The sequence below is a fragment of the Lethenteron reissneri genome, unplaced genomic scaffold, assembly GCF_015708825.2.
Source record: "Lethenteron reissneri isolate LAM-NWPU_2019-01 unplaced genomic scaffold, ASM1570882v1 scaffold_1448, whole genome shotgun sequence".
Lineage (NCBI taxonomy): Eukaryota > Metazoa > Chordata > Hyperoartia > Petromyzontiformes > Petromyzontidae > Lethenteron > Lethenteron reissneri.
In genome coordinates this window covers 1-19,035 of record NW_026891166.1, presented here as the reverse complement: position 1 = coordinate 19,035, position 19,035 = coordinate 1, and the positions used below count along the sequence as shown (strand labels likewise).

The window sequence follows — 19,035 nt, the reverse complement described above, 5'->3', positions numbered from 1 at the left end:
GGCGGCGGCAGGAGGAGACGGCGGCAGGAGGCGGCGGCGGCAGGAGGCGGCGGCGGCAGGAGGCGGCGGCGGCAGGAGGCGGCGGCGGCAGGAGGCGGCGGCGGCAGGAGGCGGCGGCGGCAGGAGGAGGCGGCGGCAGGAGGAGGCGGCGGCAGGAGGAGGCGGCGGCAGGAGGCGGCGGCGGCAGGAGGCGGCGGCGGCAGGAGGCGGCAGCGGCAGGAGGAGACAGCGGCAGGAGGCGGCGGCAGGAGGCGGCGGCAGCAGGAGGCGGCAGCAGGAGGAGGCGGCAGCAGGAGGAGGCAGCAGCAGGAGGCAGCAGCAGCAGCAGGAGGCAGCAGCAGCAGCAGGAGGAGTGTGGAGAGCCGCCATCATCGCCACGTCCGCCGTGTCGTTCAGAGGAGGGAGGAGGAGGAGACTGTGATGGTGGTGATGGTGGTGATGGTGGTGGTGATGGTGATCATGATGATGGCGCCTCGGGGGTTGTTGTTCCCGTCCGGCATCTGCGTCGCCTGTTCTCTCGCTCTCACCGCCTGCGCCCACAGCACCGCGGCCACAGGTGAGAGGGGGGGGGGAGGGTGAGGGGGGGGTGAGAGGGAGGGGAGGGAGGGTGAGGCGGGGAGGGTGAGGGGGGGGTGAGAGGGGGGGGGCGGGGAGGGTGAGGGGGGGGTGAGAGGGGGAGGCGGGGAGGGTGAGGGGGGGGGTGAGAGGGGGGCGGGGAGGGTGAGGGGGGGGTGAGAGGGGGGGGCGGGGAGGGTGAGGCGGGGGGGGGGTGAGAGGGGGGGGAGGGGAGGGAGGGGGGAGGTGAGAGGGAGGGGAGGGTGGCTGAGAGGGGGGGGGCGAGAGGGGGGGTGGGCGAGAGGGGGGGGGGGTGAGAGGGGGGGGGAGGGGAGGTGGGAGGGGAGGTGGGAGGGAGGGAGGGAGGGGGGAGGTGGGCGAGAGGGGGGGGGGCATCGCAGTCTGACGCGTCACGCGAGGGGAGGGGGGGAAGGGCTCGTTGACGGAGCTGTGAGAGAGAAAAATAAAAAAAACAATTTGCTAAACCTTGGCCACAATGTGGACTTGTCTTCATATAAATGAATGCATAGATTTTTGTTCATATGATTATGGTTGTACTTTTTGAATCCCTAATCTCTGCCATTACATACAATGAAACAAGAAATGGTACAAAAAAAGTATAACCAGAGCAATGTAATACAAGACACTATTAGACATTATTGTCAAACATACATAACAAGTCCATCCCATGTGTTGGTGCATTTTTTTAATATTTTATGCACGAAATTAGTTTTAAAATTTAGATTTTTTTGTGTTGGGACCCCCTGGAAAATTCCCCCCCCCCCCCCCCCCCAATGTTGACTCCATGGCTACGGTCAGGTGTAGCAAAACAAGTTTTTGTTCCTGGGTAGTAAGTGTTATTTCCTAATTGCCTATGCCTCCAAAGTACAGACAATGTCTATTCTGCCCCACAAACTTTGCTTTTGTGACCAGGACATTGATATTTTGAAATCGACCTATTGTCAATGAGAAAACGCGCTATCCATTGTGTCATTCCTTCACGCAAAGTCCTGGTGGTCACAGATGCAAAGTTTGTGGGAATAGCCATTTTCTATACGTCTGAGGCATCAGCAATTAGAACTTAACACTTCACTACCCAGCAACATAAACTCGTGTACACATCGTGGATCCATCGCTTCGCTCGCCAGCTGTGTTATGTCGATTGGCATCGGTGCTACGAACCCATCGAATGCTTGGCGGGTGTGAAAGACACACAAAGGGTTTTGCGTCTTCATAAATTTGTTCGTCAACCCAGTAAGCCACGAGCGATGGGGGGTTGGGGGGGGAATTAATTGGAATTGTTAAATCCTTTATATTAAGTTCACTCGCTTGCTTGTGTAGTAAGTATATGGAGGCTTGACGACAGGATCGGAGGCACACTTATTTATTACACCAACACAGTTATTTACAGGTCACTGGGCTACAGGGATTTCTCGACAGCTAACCCCTCTAACCTATACCAATTCCTCCACTACGGGACTAGGGGAGGCTATCTGTCCCAGCTTGGTTAAGCTGGGATCCCGGCTCCCTGAGTCACCAGACCAGCTTCGTCTGGGCTCTCGGGGCCACGCCACCGGCTTGCCCTGGTCGGCCCTTATAAGGACAGCGAGCCAGGGGAGCTCTGGGGCCTACACTAGCTGGTCTTCCGTCTTCTCTGGTTATAGCTGAGTCCCGACTCCCGAGCCTTTCGGCTCATCACCTTTTATAGGACTTGCCCCCAAGGGGGGGGCCCGTGGGGGATACACATGCGGACGTCGGTGCGAGCGCCACCCTTGTGTACGGCCGTAACCCCGCCCCTTGTGTTTGTTGGCCATCCGTGGCCATGCATAATCACACCTCAACATTCGTAGACATGCGCAATTACACCTCTACATCACCCCCCCCTGTACAGCTCGCAGCCGTCCCCGGCTGCAAAAAAAAAATCAGAATAAAGGTGCATCCCTCACAAAAACCCCGTGTGTGCCTCGCGTAATTTTTAACAAGAACAAGAAAACTTCAACAAGAACAACGAGAGGAAGAGAGAGAGAGAGAAAAAAATAACCCGACGCACCCCCCCCGGATAACACCCCAAAACCAACATATATATACACTCCGGACGTCACCTTTCCCATCGTCCGCAAGGCCCCCCAACGGCCGACCTCACAACACCCCTCCCCTTTTGTCCGCAAGGCCCCCCAACGGCCGACCTCACAAAACCCCTCCCCTTTTGTCCGCAAGGCCCCCCAACGGCCGACCTCACAAAAGTCTGCGCGTTTTGGCGCGCGTTCTCGCGGCGGGTCCGTCACAAGGGCCCGTCCCGGCACGCTCAGTGACGGTTGTTGACGGCCCGGGTGCAAGAGGGTCAGGCTCCGCTGCCGAGTGACCCCCGACCCCTCCGGGAGGGGTTGGTGGGCGTGGGCCCGTCACTCCTGTTTCACCTGGGGACGGAACAGTTGGCGTCAGGTTAGGCGAGTGCAGCGACGACGGGGAGTCGGCGACACCCTCACACGTTTGGCCATGCGTGTGTGTGTGTGAACCCCGGGGCGGCGTGACGAATGGTTTTAACCTTGAGGGGTGCACATACCACCGGCGCCTCCCCCATTTGACGCGAACACATTGCGGCCGCAAAACCTGCACGACCTCCACTGGCCCCCGCCACGGCCGTACCAATTTCGACGAGGTTGCCAGCGGCACCTGAGGACAGTGCAACCACGCCCTGTCCCCTGGTACCCATTTGACCACCTGCACCCGCCCCAACCGAAGCCTCTCGTTCGCCTTCTGGCGGAGTTCAGAATTTTGCACGGCCGCTTCCCGCGCCTCAGACAATTGAGCGATGTTAAATTTAACGTGTTCGGACAAATTAGACTTCGCCTGGAGCGCCGAGAGCTTCAGCTGGGTCGCCACAGGAGGGTTAACTTCGCGCCCATACATTAAAAAGAAAGGGGAAAATCCGGTGGCCGCATGGGGAGCCATTCTGTAGGCCTGCAACACACCGGCTATGCGGAGGTCCCAATCCGTCTGGGATACCGACACCTGCTGGGACAGCATGGACGTGATGGTCCGATGCAGCCGTTCCACCATCCCGTCAGTTTGTGGGTGATACGGAGAGGTCCGAACCTTCTCCGTACCCAAGAGGTCGCACACCTCACGTAGGAGTTTACCAGAAAAATTCCTACCCTGGTCAGTAAGCAGCCGTTCCGGAGCACCCTTGTCGAGGACATAGCCCTGGACAAAGGCCTCCGCGATGGCTGCTGCCGACTGGTTCGCCAGGGGCCAGGCCATAGGCCATCTCGTGAAGTATTCAACCCCCGTTAGTAAATACCTATTGCCCCTGGGTGTAGCGGGAAATGGGCCAAGTATGTCCAGAGCGACGAGCTCGTTAACCCTGGAAACTTTTATGGACTGCAGCGGAGGGTTGGACCCCCTAGCAGGTGGCTTCCTCTGCGCGCATTGCGTGCACGACCCCAAGAGGTCCCCCACGTCCTTTTCCATGCCCGGCCAGAAGAAATCTAGCTGGAGCGTGGCAAAGGTCTTATGAACCCCCAAGTGCAGAAGCCGCTCATGAACAGCCCATACCACCTTACCCCTTAAAGCAGCAGGCACCACGAGCCGCTGGCGCCGGGTTTTACCATCCCAGTGCATTAAAAGTCCCTGGAACAACCCCCACGAGTCAACGTTTTCCACCCCCTGGCCAATCCCCCCGGCGCGACGGCGCAGAGCGAGGAGGGAGGTGTCCTCCATTTGGAGGCGACCCCATTCCGCGACTGACAACCCCAGCAACGAATCCCTCCCTTCTTGCTCGATAGGACCCGAAACCGAAGGCGCATCGGCAGCGGCCACGAGGACCGAATCGGTGGTGACGTTCGGAGACCTACAACGCCCCGAACCCAAGAGGCACGCGCACTCCGAAGTGGGTGGCAATCGCGACAGGGCGTCAGCGTTCGTGTGGCGGAGACCCTTACGATATGTGGTGACAAAGTCATAGTCTTGGAGAATCTCCAACCATCGAGACAACTGGCCCGATGGTTGTTGAACCCGCAGGGCGTATTGTAGGGCCGCATGATCTGTACGGACGGTGAACCGCCGACCGTACAGATACGGGCGGTACTGCTGAATGAAATAAACAATCGCCAATAATTCCCGACGGGTAACGCAGTACCGCTGTTCGGCTGGAGACAGTACCCGACTACCGTAAGCCACCACATGCTCTACGCCCCCAATGAGCTGGGACAGCACGCCCCCGATGCCCGTGTTACTTGCATCTGTATCGAGCAAGAAGGGTTGTGAAAAATCCGGGTAATTCAACGGCGGAGCCCCCACCAAAGCATTCCGGAGGGCGCGAAAAGAAGCCTCCTCCTCCGGCCCCCAATGAAACCTGACTCCCTTGGACGTCAAGGCATGCAAAGGTTTCGCAATCGTAGCGAAGTCAGCCACAAATCGCCGATAATACGACGCGAACCCAATGAAACTCCTGACCTCTCCCACAGAGGTGGGAGTCGGCCAGGAGCTGACGCATTCCGTTTTGGCGGGATCAGTGGATATCCCCGAGCGCCCAACAATGTGACCCAAATATCGCACCGATTCGCGGAGTAAATGGCACTTCTGTGGTTTAAATTTCAAATTGGCAGCCCGCATTTTGAGGAAAAACAGCACGCAACCTCTGGAGGTGTTCCTCGAAGGATTTGCTAAAGACGATGACATCGTCTAAGTAAATCAAACACGAATCCCATTGCAACCCTGCCAAGACCAATTCCATTAACCGCTGAAAAGTTGCCGGCGCAGAATGTAAACCCATCGGCAAGCGGTTAAATTGGAAGAGACCCTGCGGTGTCCGAAAAGCAGTCTTAGGTTTTGATTCGTCATCCAGAGGAAGCTGCCAGAATCCAGATAGCAAATCGAGGGTGGAAAAGAATCGCGCCCCCGCCAAGGCATCGAGCGACTCATCCATTCGAGGAAGCGGGTACGCATCTGCCACAGAGATTTTGTTCAGACGCCGAAAGTCGACACAAAACCGCAGTGAGCCGTCGTGTTTTTTTCACCAAAACGATCGGCGCGCCCCACGGGCTATTGGAAGGGGAAATGATATCGGCGGCTAGCATGTCATCAACAGCCGATTTGACATGATCCTTTTCGGCGGGACTCAACCGAAAGGGATTTTGGCGGATTGGCGCGCTGTCACCCGTGTCAATATGGTGTCGCAGCAATTTAGTACAACCAATATCAAATTTGTGTTGACTAAAAACGTCAGCAAATTCGCTCAGAAGAACTCGCAGCTGCGCGCGCTGCGAGTCGGACAGGTCCACTGAACCCGCGCAAAGCGCATCCAGCCAACCGTCATCACAGTCCGAATGCGGTCGCGACGGAGGATCGGTGGATACCTGACCCACGAGTGGTTCCTCATAGGGTACCGGCGTTGCGTGTGCAAGCACGGTCCCTTGAGGAACCACGGCCGTTCGCGATCCCACATTAAGGACTGCAATGAAGGGGTCCCCATCCCCTCTCACCATGGTCTGAGCCGCGAGCAAATCTGGTCCATTTACCCCGGCCCGAGATGGTCCCAACAAGACCCCCCGATCCGCAACCCCTTCATTAAACGGCCGACGCAACCTAAGAGGGACGAGCATCTGAGCCCCCGGAGGCACGCGCACAGTTTTTGTGACGAGCGCCTGCACGGTGGCAAACGCCCGACGCTCCGTGGTGGGGGAAGACAGAAATGTAACGCGTCGGCCCGATGGGAGCTCAATGCACCCTTGGTCAATAAGGATGCGGATGGGCATTTTGGCCAGAAAATCCGTCCCCAACAGGCACGGAACCGCGAGTGAGGAGGAAACCAAAACAGGCCCGGATAATTTAATGTCCCCAATGCAGATAGTGGCGCGGATTTGGCCAATAATGCCAGAGAGCCCCCGTTAGCGGCATAGCACGGCACGTCAACAGGGAGCAAGGGACGACTTTGAACGGGAAGGATGTTATAAATTAAATCAGATATAATGGTCGCCGATGCCCCTGTGTCAATTAAAATCCGCACCTCTACCCCATCAATGTGACCGACCACGACCGATGATCCCGCCGACGCAGCAACGACACGATGGGCGAGCTCCGACCACTGACCCGGTTGGAGCGCCCGCCGCATTACCGAACAATCGCGCGCGACGGATGGGGAATTTGGAGCCCTGTTTAGTTGGGCGCGTGAGTGTGTGTCGGATGTGTGCGTGGGCCAAACGTGTGAGGTGCCGCGACTCGCCGTATTTCTCTGCTGGAGCTTGGGAGGAGACGGCGTGGCGTCCTGACGAGGTGTCGCCCCGCGCTGACGGGGAGCCCGGCATCCTGACGCAACGTGGCCTTGCAGGCCACAGTTGTAGCAGCGTGTGAGCGCCCCCGATGTCCTGGGCTGCTCCTGGCGGCTCGGTCCATTCCGAGCCTGTGGTACTGCCGCTCTCCATTCCCCTCGCCGCTCCACCCCGCAGACCTCCTCCGATGGGAGGGCGGTAGCCGCCATGGCATGGCTGGCCGCCCCCTTTGCCGCCTTTCGACGAAGGGACCGCAAGCCCCCGTGGATGTGGCGCGCGACCAGCAGGGACGACATCTCTGAGTTGTCTTGAGCCAGGACGTTGACGTCCAGCTCATCAGCGAGTAGCAGCAGCTTCTCAGCCACCATGGCATCCACTCCTTCCTCGTCCATCCTTGGGAAAGCAGCCTTCGCTAGAGCCAGGAGAGCAGTCCGGAAGGCCAGAGGTGATTCGTTGGTGCCCCGACGCCGATCGTGGAAAAGCTGCCTGCAGTCCGAAGGCGGCCCATAGACGGCTGACAGCAGCTGCAACGCCAGGTGTAGGGTGGCGCGCTTTTCCCTCGGCGCCGAGGTGAGGGTAGCCAGGGCGTCGTTGTCCAGCATCGCTGGCAGCGCGCGTAGAGCCTCGGCGTCCGTCCAGTTCGCCATCTCCTGATGAGCGATGAACCGTCTCTTGAAGCCGCCCCAGTCTCCGTCTGCGCCTACGAATTCTTTCAGAGGTGGCAGACGCTGCTGCAAGGCGACGTCCGTGGCTGTAGATCGCTCTCCGTCGCTCCCCGCCGATGATACAGTGTGGGCGGGCTGTGCACATGGCATCGCCGGTCGCTCCGATGTTGACGCGCCGGCCGGTGTTGATGATGTCACGGCTTGTGCTTGGCGCTCAGCAGTCACGTGACGCGGGCCGGCCCCGCCGTCCGCTCGCACTGTAGAGATGGCGGGAAATTTAACCGCCAGCCGCGTCGGGGTGGCGGGAAACGTCGCCGCGCGCCGGCTGCTGTCGTCGACCCGCGCTGCCCCTCCAGCCCCCAGCCGCGTGATCTCCTCCAACGCAGCGGCGGCGGCGTAGAGCAGTTCCGCCAGGCGGGAGTGGGCCAGCCGGAGTCCTTCAGCCGACGCATCCCCCCCCTCTTGTCGTAGCGGCACGGGCGTACTTGGCCCCGGCTGCTCCGATCCGACCCCGGCCATCTCTGGTGTTGAATCGGCCGCGGCGTCTTCCATCTCCGACTCCTTGGTACGTGTCGTCCCTCGTGTGTCCATCGTTTGGACGTTTTACTTCTGACACCAGATGTAGTAAGTATATGGAGGCTTGACGACAGGATCGGAGGCACACTTATTTATTACACCAACACAGTTATTTACAGGTCACTGGGCTACAGGGATTTCTCGACAGCTAACCCCTCTAACCTATACCAATTCCTCCACTACGGGACTAGGGGAGGCTATCTGTCCCAGCTTGGTTAAGCTGGGATCCCGGCTCCCTGAGTCACCAGACCAGCTTCGTCTGGGCTCTCGGGGCCACGCCACCGGCTTGCCCTGGTCGGCCCTTATAAGGACAGCGAGCCAGGGGAGCTCTGGGGCCTACACTAGCTGGTCTTCCGTCTTCTCTGGTTATAGCTGAGTCCCGACTCCCGAGCCTTTCGGCTCATCACCTTTTATAGGACTTGCCCCCAAGGGGGGGGCCCGTGGGGGATACACATGCGGACGTCGGTGCGAGCGCCACCCTTGTGTACGGCCGTAACCCCGCCCCTTGTGTTTGTTGGCCATCCGTGGCCATGCATAATCACACCTCAACATTCGTAGACATGCGCAATTACACCTCTACACTTGCTTGCTTACGACCGTGCAAATCTTTCGGTCGTTTTTTAACCCACTTCCCGTGATCCAATCGAGCTGACATTTTGCACACAGACTCGTTGTTGCGTGACAATTTATTTTCCTGAAAAATTTTTTCCTAAATTTTCCAATTTTTAGGAATTTTTTTTTTTCATATTTAATTTAAAATACCAATGTGATAAAAATGAAACTCTTACTCCAGAAAAACAGAAATGAATAATAAAATAAAACCGATGCCACGCATATAAAGGAGATTTATAGTGAAAAACTTTATTTTTACGGGTTAATTTTTACAGGACCAATTTCTGCGGAGTGATTTCTCCTGCTGATTATTAACTGGTTGTGACGAGCTTTTCCGCACGTGCGTGTCGCATTGCCATCTGTCTATCCTCCTCCTCCACCTCCTCCTGTCTGTCTGATGGTTGTCTCGTCTCTGCCTGTGTCTGAAGTCTGTCTGGAGCCTCCGGCGGTCTCTGTCAGTCTCCCGGCCACTCCGTCTGTCTCCCTGTCTGAACGTCTCCATTGCCGCCTTCTCCATTGCCCCCATGCCTGCCTGTCTCTGCTCGCCCAAAGACAAAGATCCCCCGTGTAGCCTCAACAGACTGTTGGGGCAAGTGCTGTTAGCGAGCACCTAATGAAGCCCGGCACGGCACACGAGGGGGTGGGTGGCCAGCACCACGCCTGGCCGCCTTTGTCTCCCCAGTGACAATGTTTACACACCACACCAGGTACTCGTTTGAGGCTGAGTCCACCTAGTGGAGGCCCGGGACCGATTCAGATGATTGTCACTGGTGTTGGCCGTGAGTGGGAATGGAACTCTGTGGCTGGGTTCGTAGTGCAGCTTGCTAATCGCTACACCACCGCTCCCAACACACACACACACACTCATACACACACACACTCAGACACACACTAACCCACTCAGATACACACACACTCATACACACACACACTCATACACACACACACACTAACACACTCAGACACACACACACACACAGACATACACACACAGACACACACACACACACTCAGACACACACACTCATACACACACTAACACACTCAGACACACACACACTAACACACTCAGACACACACACACACTCATATACACACACACACACTCATACACTCAGACACACACACTAACACACTCAGACACACACACAGACATACACACAGACACACAGACACACAAACACACTAACACACTCAGACACACACACGTCCATGCACATCAGCAAATCTTGTGCAGCTTGATTGGGAATTCTGCCAAGGGGCCGCCCATAAATGACATCACGCGATTTTAGACTTTTTTTACCCCCCCCCCCCTTCGTCACTCGGCGTCACAAAAAGTCAGACCCCCCCCCCTCAAATATGACGTCACAAAGCTCTGCCCCCCCCCCCCCAAATAAAACATGCTTCAAATCGCTTTAAACTATTGTCATTGTAGTGCGTATTTTGATGTGACGTCACATTTCTCACCCCCCCCCCCGTCACACAGTCACTTGTCTGATTCATCTTCTTGGTTCTTTCGGTAAAGTCACGTAGAAGGGAAGTAATAAAATAATAAAAATAAAACATAATAAGATAATTCTCACGACGTTTCGGCCACAACGCAAGCAGCCGTCCTCAGGTGGAGAACAGGTCTGTCGAGAAGACAGTCATTCACATCATCATCATTAACATCATCATCATTAACATTAATAATCAACATCATCATCATCAACATCATCAACATCATCAACATCATCATCTACATCTTTTTTTTTTCGATGTAAAGCTTTCGTGACTGCAGGGATTCATTTTCTTGGTTCTTTTGGTAAAGGCACGTAGAATGGAAATAATAAAACAATAAAAAAATAAAAAAATATTTACATATTTTTCACGACGTTTCGGCCACAATGCAAGCAGCAGTCCTCAGGTGGAGAACAGGTCATTCAGACTCTGTCTCCCCGACAGACCTATTCTCCACCTGAGGACGGCTGCTTGCGTTGTGGCCGAAACGTCGTGAGAATTGTATTTTATTATGTTTTATTTATTTTATTTTATTATTTCCATTCTACGTGACTTTACCGAAAGAACCAAGAAGATATGTTCTAGGATGTTTACCCTAACGATGTGGCCGACCGTATTTTAAACATTTTGGTAAACGACGCGTCGTTTTGTGCCTACGTCTTAAAAAAAAAACACCTCTCCAACATCTATCCAACGGAGGGTGTATTGGAGCGTGACTGGATGCGACGTGGCCTGGTGTCGCACGAAACACGCACGAGAGTCGGAGAGCCCCTACCGCCTTAACCATCATCACACGAGACACAACCGCTTTTGAGCAGCCCAAGCGGAGCGAGAAGGCAGAGGCGGCCACGGAGATTGTGATTCATTCTTAACTCTGTGTCGTTTTACGTAACATTTCGATACTTTGCTAGGTTATTTAATTTAGTGTGTTCTTTCTCCCTCTAAGCCTGCGTACTTTACTACGCGTCTCTTCGTACTCATTGACATGTAAATTTTGACTCTAACCCCCTCCCTCTCTCTGCCTCCGCCCCCCCCCCCTGTCTATTTAAGGCCACCCCACAGAGACAATCTCCCTCTCTGTACCTGTGTCACTCTCTCTGTGTATCTTGGTGATATCTGTCTGCTTATATGTCTGTCTATAGTTTTCTGGTTAGATTTTATGTCGCTATTTCACTATACCTGATGATGATTGGTTGTGTTGCAATCGAAACGTCGTAATAAGCTATTATTTAATTTATTATTATTATATCTTTATACGTGACTTTACCGAAAGAACAAAGAATAGTCGTGATTCATCACGAGCACTGTGTGTGCTCGCGTGGAGCGGAGCGAGCGGCGGACAGATTGATAAAAAACATACTGCTCCCGCAGCCGCGGCTGTGTTAATGAGAGACATTCAGCCGCTTGAACATCAAGGAGAAGGGAGCAGTAGCTGTTTAACACGTAGCAGGCTTTCGCGACCAATATTCATAATCAACGTTGTTGGGTTTAGATCGCGTTATTTATAAATGTGTCGTAACCCTCCACCACCCGACACGGCCAATCAGAAACAAACACTGATTACTAATGTAGCATAATCACAATAAAACACATTCCAAATGATTACTAATCTACAACTCGCATCGTAACAATAGCCTGATTACTAATCTAGTATATAATTACAATAACCCCCCTTGAATCTTGGCACCTGATGAGTTAATGAGTTAATGATTACGTCACCCTGCTGCTGCTGCTCTATATAAGAACGGGAGACAGAGCAGAGCCTCACCATTCTGGCGAATTGCCCGATGATGCTGGATGCAATTACCAGCGAAACGTCGTGCTACTCAAATTGTAAATTGTTGTGGTTTCACGCTTCAACACACCGGTGGGCTAAAGCAGTGAACTAATTGTCTTTTGTCAACGTGACACTTTTTTACTGATTGGCCGTGTCGGGTGGTGGAGGGTTACGACACATTTATAAATAACGCGATCTAACCCCCAAAAACGTTGATTATGAGCAGTAGCTGTGTTAGTGAGACATTTAGCCGGTTAATGTGAAGACATTTAACAAGGTAATGTAACTCAGAGAGTCGGAATGGAAGCATCGCAGCCAGTGATGACTTTACCTGGTTAATAACGTCATTACAATGATTGCTCAGTTTGTACCCCCATCTTCTCGGTTCAAATTGTGTCTGTTTCTATATCTGGATGGCTTCATGAACAAATGTTTGCTGATAGCCAATGGGTTTGCAGAGTACCTTCGTCTTGGAGAAATCAATGTCACGTGTGAGCCCACCACAGCGTTAAAACGATGATCGGCCACGGCTGAGGTGTTGGTCCTACCGTGTTTCAGATCCGCCTTGTGTTCGCGAACACGGTCTGAGAAATGTCGCTTAGTTTCCCCAATGTAACTACTGCTGCAGACACAGCTTGGTTTGTAGACGCCGGGGTATTGCGTGTCAGGGATCACATCCTTCACAGATGGGATCAGATCACGAATTGTATGTACTGTACTCTTAGTTTTTTCGGTAAAGTCACCATGTAGGTAAAAAATTAAATAAAAATTAATAAAAATAAAAGAATAAAAATCACGACGTTTCGGAGGCAACACAAGCTTCCGTCTTCAGGCAGAACCGTCACAGCAAAATATCTGTATCAAGTGATACTTGATACAGATATTTTTCATCACTTGATACAGATATTTTTCATCACTTGACACAGATATTTTTCATCACTTGATACAGATATTTTTCATCACTTGATACAGATATTTTCCTGTGACGGCTTCACCTGAAGACGGAGACTTGTGTTGCCTCCGAAACGTCGTGATTTTTATTGCTTTATTTTTATAAATTTTAATTTCTTTTTTCACCTACATGGTGACTTTACCGATAGAACTAAGAGTATGAATCCTTGCAGTCACGAAAGCTTCAAATCTAGAATGTCTGTACTGTGTTGAATCGGACCTGGATCTTGTGTTTGTATGATTAATCACAACAAACATTGCACACAACGGAAATTAATTCCCTCCTCATCCATGTCCCAACTCTGCATTCTGACCCTATCTCCAACTGGCCAATCGTAGCCAATTGCCTCTCCCTTATCCGATTCACCACCGCTCCATCACCCCCCACCGCCCCCCTCTACCCTGCCCACCTCCCCCAGGCCTGCCGACGACCCTGGGCTTGTCGGTGACGGAGACGACGTCGACCAGCGTGACGCTGACATGGGACTTGCTCGGCCCTGACCCTGTCCTCTTCTACGTCATCCAGGTGAGGACGGCTTGCAGCACGCCGAACCATTGGGCATCCTGCTGGTGAAACGTGGTTTCCATGCCGGCCCTGACGCCTGTATGTTTGGAGTTTAGCCCACTGAGCTGTATAGCTCTTTTTCAGAAGTGACCTGGTCACGGATGATAGTTCAGCGAAGTGGCTTGAAATGTATAGCGGCCAAGTGCTCTTGAACGCACGCCGATTCTAAATGTGGAGGGAAAAACCGGAGGACCCGGAGAAAAATCCACGCGACCACCGTGACGGAGACACGCAAATTCCAAATATACAGCAGCAGCAGGCGTCAGGGTCAGGATCGAACCCTCCCTCATTCATAGCAGGCGAGGTAGTTAACATCCGCAGGAAAAAATTCTATTTAAAGCTTTCGTGACTGCAGGGATTCATCTTTCGGTAAAGTCACGTAGAAGGGAAGTAATACAATAATAAAAATAAAACATAAAATACAATTCTCACGACGTTTCGGCCACAACGCAAGCAGCCGTCCTCAGGTGAAGAACAGGTCTGTCGGAAAGTCATTCAGATGCTGTCTTCTCGACAGACCTGTTCTTCACCTGAAGACGGTTGCTTGCGTTGTGGCCGAAACGTCGTGAGAATTATTTTATGATGTTTTATTTTTATTATTTTATTACTTCCATTCTACGTGACTTTACCGAAAGAACCAAGAAGATGAATCCGCAGGAAACTCGATGGTTTCTCAGTTACGATTCCTACATTACCCAGCCAAAAAGTTACCGACTTCATCTTCTGTGCTGCGGGCGCGCGGATACAGCCGTATGCTCGAGTTGCAAAGGCAGTGTGTGTGCGCGCGTGTGTTAGGTATGACCTCCTGCCAGCGGGCGTTCGACACTTCACGTGGTAGCCTCAAGGTGCACTTGGCCTGGCACAAGCGTCGTGGTGACGTCACCGCCACTTAGTGGCGAATGGCGGTTGTTGTTGTTGTTAGGTATGCGGTTGTGGTGGGAAGCGGTAGTGCAGCGGTGCTTATCTTGCTGTGAAATTCGACCCCGGCGCCTGCGCATCTTACGCGGATATAAACGCGTGCGTCGAGCGAGCGATCTCCACCACCGCCCGCCTGCCCCCCAACCCCGCTGTCGCCGCAGTACAAGCTGCAATCGTCGGAGGGCCCCTTCCGGGAGACGGACGCCGTGCCCGACACGCAGCACACGCTCGCGGGCCTGGAGCCCGACTCGATGTACGAGCTGCGGGTGCTGGCGGTGACCGGGATGGGGCGCGGGCCGCCCAGCCCGCCGGCATTGGCGCGCACCGGCGAACAGGCGCCGTCGGGCCCGCCGCGCAACGTGCACGCGTACATGCTGGGCCGCACCCCCATCCTGCTGATAGCGTGGCGCCAGCCCAAGGTGCCCAACGGGGTGATCCGTGGCTACCGCGTCTACTGCGCCGTCGAACCCGTGCGGCCCGAGAGCACCTGGCTGGAGAGCGTCGTCGGCGGCGATGACTTTTTCGCCTTGTTGGGCGGCCTGGCGCCCAACACACCGCACGTGCTTCGCATGCTCGCCTTCACGTCCGCTGGCGACGGGCCCTTGTCCGACAAGATCTACGTCGAGACCACCGTCGCAGGCAAGGAGCACACGTGCGCGCACACGCGGCGTGGCGACGCTAGGGAAAGCAAGCGTCGAAGGGCCGCCGCTTCGAGAAGGAGACGCCCTCTAGAGGGGTAATGGTGGCCAGGTTGTTTGTGATGCTGCCCAGACGGCTTAGAAGAGGGAGGGGGACTTGCACTGGACCCCACTGCACACACGATATGGCACTGACTAACTGCGGTGTATACCTTTAATACTGCTGCGTATGTGTAAACACGAATGTAATCTTGTGAGATGCACGTTAATGAAAACATCCATTTTGCAAAATATCATTGCGGTATGAGGCCCAGAACAGGTTCAAACATTGGTTGGACTTGCCCATGGCTTCAGCTGTCGAACTCGAGATATGGAACCGGTGACCTGGATTTCAAGTGGAGTATGCATATACGTGAAAATGTTTCCACTTTCCTCTGTCTGACCACATGACGAAACTGCAGTGGACACCTACATGGATTGTGCTGATGATGATAAACTCAACATCTTGCCACGGCAGAATCCCTGTACGTCACACACGTTGTTAAATAACAGACATTTGTACGTGATGACTTTTTGTCCCACAGCTCCTCCTGTCCAGCCGGTGAAGCTGACAGCAGAAGCGGTGTCCGAATCGAGCATTCTGTTACGCTGGACCCCTCCGCACCACGGCGCCGTCGCCAGCTACGAGCTCTACGTCCGCCACGGGGGGGACAACAGCAACGACAAGGAGGAGGAGGTGTGTGGGTTGTTCCATCGGCCACACTCACAGGGGGAGGTCCAATCGTCGAGACAACCCCCGTTCATTAGATGCACCTTGAAGGTTGGTGCTGTCGTTGTAGAGACGCGTGGACTTTGCCATCGTACACACACTCACACGGTGTCCTATTGCAGTGGGTACATAATGTGAGAACTTCTTCTTGTTGCGAGGCAACACGATATTGATTCACAATCTGGGTGCAGGTCCCTGACACGAAGGGGTAACGGCCCCTTCCACCCGACACCCACGGAGGTGAACGGCCTCCGGGCTACACGTACGAGTCCTGACCTCTGGTTCCGCTCAGACCCCCCGGCCCTGAGAAGGACGTCGTGAGAGGGGATGCCCCCAGGGTCTCACCACCGACCACACTCCACTCAGACCCCCCGGCCCTGAGAAGGACGTGAGAGGGGGGTCCCCCAGGGTCTCACCACCGACCACACTCCACTCAGACCCCCCGGCCCTGAGAAGGGCAGTAGAGCCTGGAGTCCAGGCTCCTAGTCCAGCCCCTTCTTAGCACCGGTGTGACGACTGAGCCGGACCCTTGAGAGGTCCGGCTTGTGTACTGCTCCGTGGCTTGCTCCGCCCTAGACACGCCCTCCCTCCCAAAACTTCCTGGAAGGTGACATCATCCCCCTGCTTCGTGGCTTGCTCCGCCCTAGACACGCCCTCCCTTCCAGAACTTTCTGGAAGGTGACATCATCCCCCTGCTCCGTGGCTTGCTCCGCCCTAGACACGCCCTCCCTCCCAGAACTTTCTGGAAGGTGACATCACCCCCCTGCTTCGTGGCTTGCTCCGCCCTAGACACGCCCTCCCTTCCAGAACTTCCTGGAAGGTGACATCATCCCCCTGCTTCGTGGCTTGCTCCGCCCTAGACACGCCCTCCCTTCCAGAACTTTCTGGAAGGTGACATCATCCCCCTGCTCCGTGGCTTGCTCCGCCCTAGACACGCCCTCCCTCCCAGAACTTTCTGGAAGGTGACATCATCCCCCTGCTCCGTGGCTTGCTCCGCCCTAGACACGCCCTCCCTTCCAGAACTTTCTGGAAGGTGACATCATCCCCCTGCTCCGTGGCTTGCTCCGCCCTAGACACGCCCTCCCTTCCAGAACTTTCTGGAAGGTGACATCATCCCCCTGCTCCGTGGCTTGCTCCGCCCTAGACACGCCCTCCCTTCCAGAACTTTCTGGAAGGTGACATCATCCCCCTGCTCCGTGGCTTGCTCCGCCCTAGACACGCCCTCCCTCCCAGAACTTTCTGGAAGGTGACATCACCCCCCTGCTTCGTGGCTTGCTCCGCCCTAGACACGCCCTCCCTTCCAGAACTTTCTGGAAGGTGACATCATCCCCCGGTCCCCCCTCCCGGGGTCCCCCATCCCAGGGATTGTCGTCGACTCCCTGGCGTGGTGGCGCTTCTGCCCCATGTTGACGAGAAGGGGCAGCTACCCGCTAACAGAATGGGGAGTGCCGATTAACACATTGTCCTGCGGAGGGAGCTGGTAGGAACGTCGGGTTGCTCGGTCAATGGCCTGCAGGGTCAACGGCGGCGTGGTGTATTCCGCAAATATGCCCGACTGTGAGGGCGGGCACAAGCCGGCGTGAGTAGGTGAAACGTTGAGTTTTATAAGGGCACCACGGGGTGACCAGCCCCTCCCCACCCAGCCCCACCCCATCCACCCCCACCTCGCCCCACCCCACCCAGCCACTCCCCACCCAGCCCCACCCCACCCTCCCCACCCAGCCCCACCCCTCCCACCCCCCCACCCAGCCCCTCCCCACCCAGCCCCACCCCACCCTCCCCACCCAGCCCCACCCCTCCCACCCCCACCCAGCCCCTCCCCACCCCAGCCCCACCCCTGTGGATGAGTCTTGCGATTCGGTGAAGCTCTGATGGGGAAATTGAGGGCTCTGTTATTATCAATTATTTTTACACGGGAGACCACACACTCAAAAGTGCAATTAAGTGAAGACAATAGTGACGACGGCGACGATGATGATAACAACAATGATGATGGTGACGACGACGCCAATGACAATAACGACGACGATTATGATAATGGCAGTGGTGATGATTAAAAGATGTTTGTATGTGAACCCTGTTCGCTAATCGGACAACCCGCTCGTGATGCGGACAATGACGACGACGACGCCGCTGACGATTGACGACAGTGACCGTCGCAACCTCCGCCTTGCCGTTGATCGCTCGCCAGGAGGTGGTGACGCTGGAGCCTTCCGCCGTGACGTTCCTGCTCGAGCGCCTGCAGCCCGACACCGTTCTACCGCTTCCAGCTGTCGGCGCGCTCCCGCGCCGGGCTGGGCCCCGCCACCTTCACGGTCACGGAGCGCACCAAGCAGTCAGGTACGCGCGCGTACCCCCCCACGCCTACGGAGGTTTTAATGTTTTTTTTTTTCACATCATTGGAATTGTAAAGCTCCCGCTTTGCAGCACGAGTCATTGACTAACTTGCGTTTTTCACCCCCTGGGTTATTCACATCCATGTCGCAGCGGTTTCTGATGTTTCTCCCCATTACCCCCCTCGCCCCTGTCACCTCCACCACAATCCAACCCGACCCACAGCCCCCTCGGGCACCCCCACAAAACACGTCGTGCGTCTCCCTGAGCCCCGGCAGCGTGCTGGTCAGCTGGGAGCCGCCGCCACGCACACGGCCGGCACGGCACCATCACGGGCTACACGGTCGCCTAACAGGAAGCTGCCGCACTGGCCAAGGCGCGGCGCACGCACCCCGACGCAGAAGGCTCGGGGAGGGGGGACGACGGGAAGGACGGGGAGGCCGGGGAGGACGGCTCGGGAGGGCGGCCGAGCGGGGTTGGTGGCTGGCGCCAGACGCCGCTGCAGAGCGGAGAGGAGGAGCGTGACGCTGCGGGGCTGAGCGAGCGGGCCCGTACGAGGTGACGGTGCGGGCACACACGGGGTCGGCCGGGGCCCGCGTCGCCGCCCGTCCAGGCGGGCGCACTCGAGGACGGTGCGTAGCCATGGCTCTTGAGAGTTTTCCCTGCTGGTGCTGGTGCCTTGGCAGCTAATGCTTGTGTCTGGCCCGAGTGCTTCTCCGTCGGCTTTCTGCGCTGTCTCTCGCGCTCCTCGCGCCGCCGCCGCCGCTCCCGTTCCGTCTTGTGACCTCGACCGCTCAAAAAATTAACCCGTAAAAACGTTTGTCACTATAAATCCTTTATATGCGTGTCTCTCTCTGTCTGGGTCTCTCTCTGTCTCTGTCTGTCTGTCTGTGTCTCTCGCTGTCT

General features: G+C 55.5%; 1 protein-coding gene across 1 annotated transcript; it reads left to right on the top strand.

Annotated features, from left to right (window-relative positions):
• Positions 1-218: 218 nt before the first annotated feature.
• On the top strand, positions 219-18,680 carry LOC133362343 (receptor-type tyrosine-protein phosphatase S-like; the record flags this gene model as incomplete). Its single annotated transcript, XM_061581271.1, has 8 exons — positions 219-556; positions 13,325-13,431; positions 14,550-15,027; positions 15,611-15,762; positions 16,372-16,402; positions 17,158-17,182; positions 18,041-18,135; positions 18,531-18,680. Coding segments are annotated over exons 1-8 (1,174 nt in total), but the record flags the coding sequence as incomplete, so codon positions are not given.
• Between the last annotated feature and the right edge of the window lie 355 nt (positions 18,681-19,035).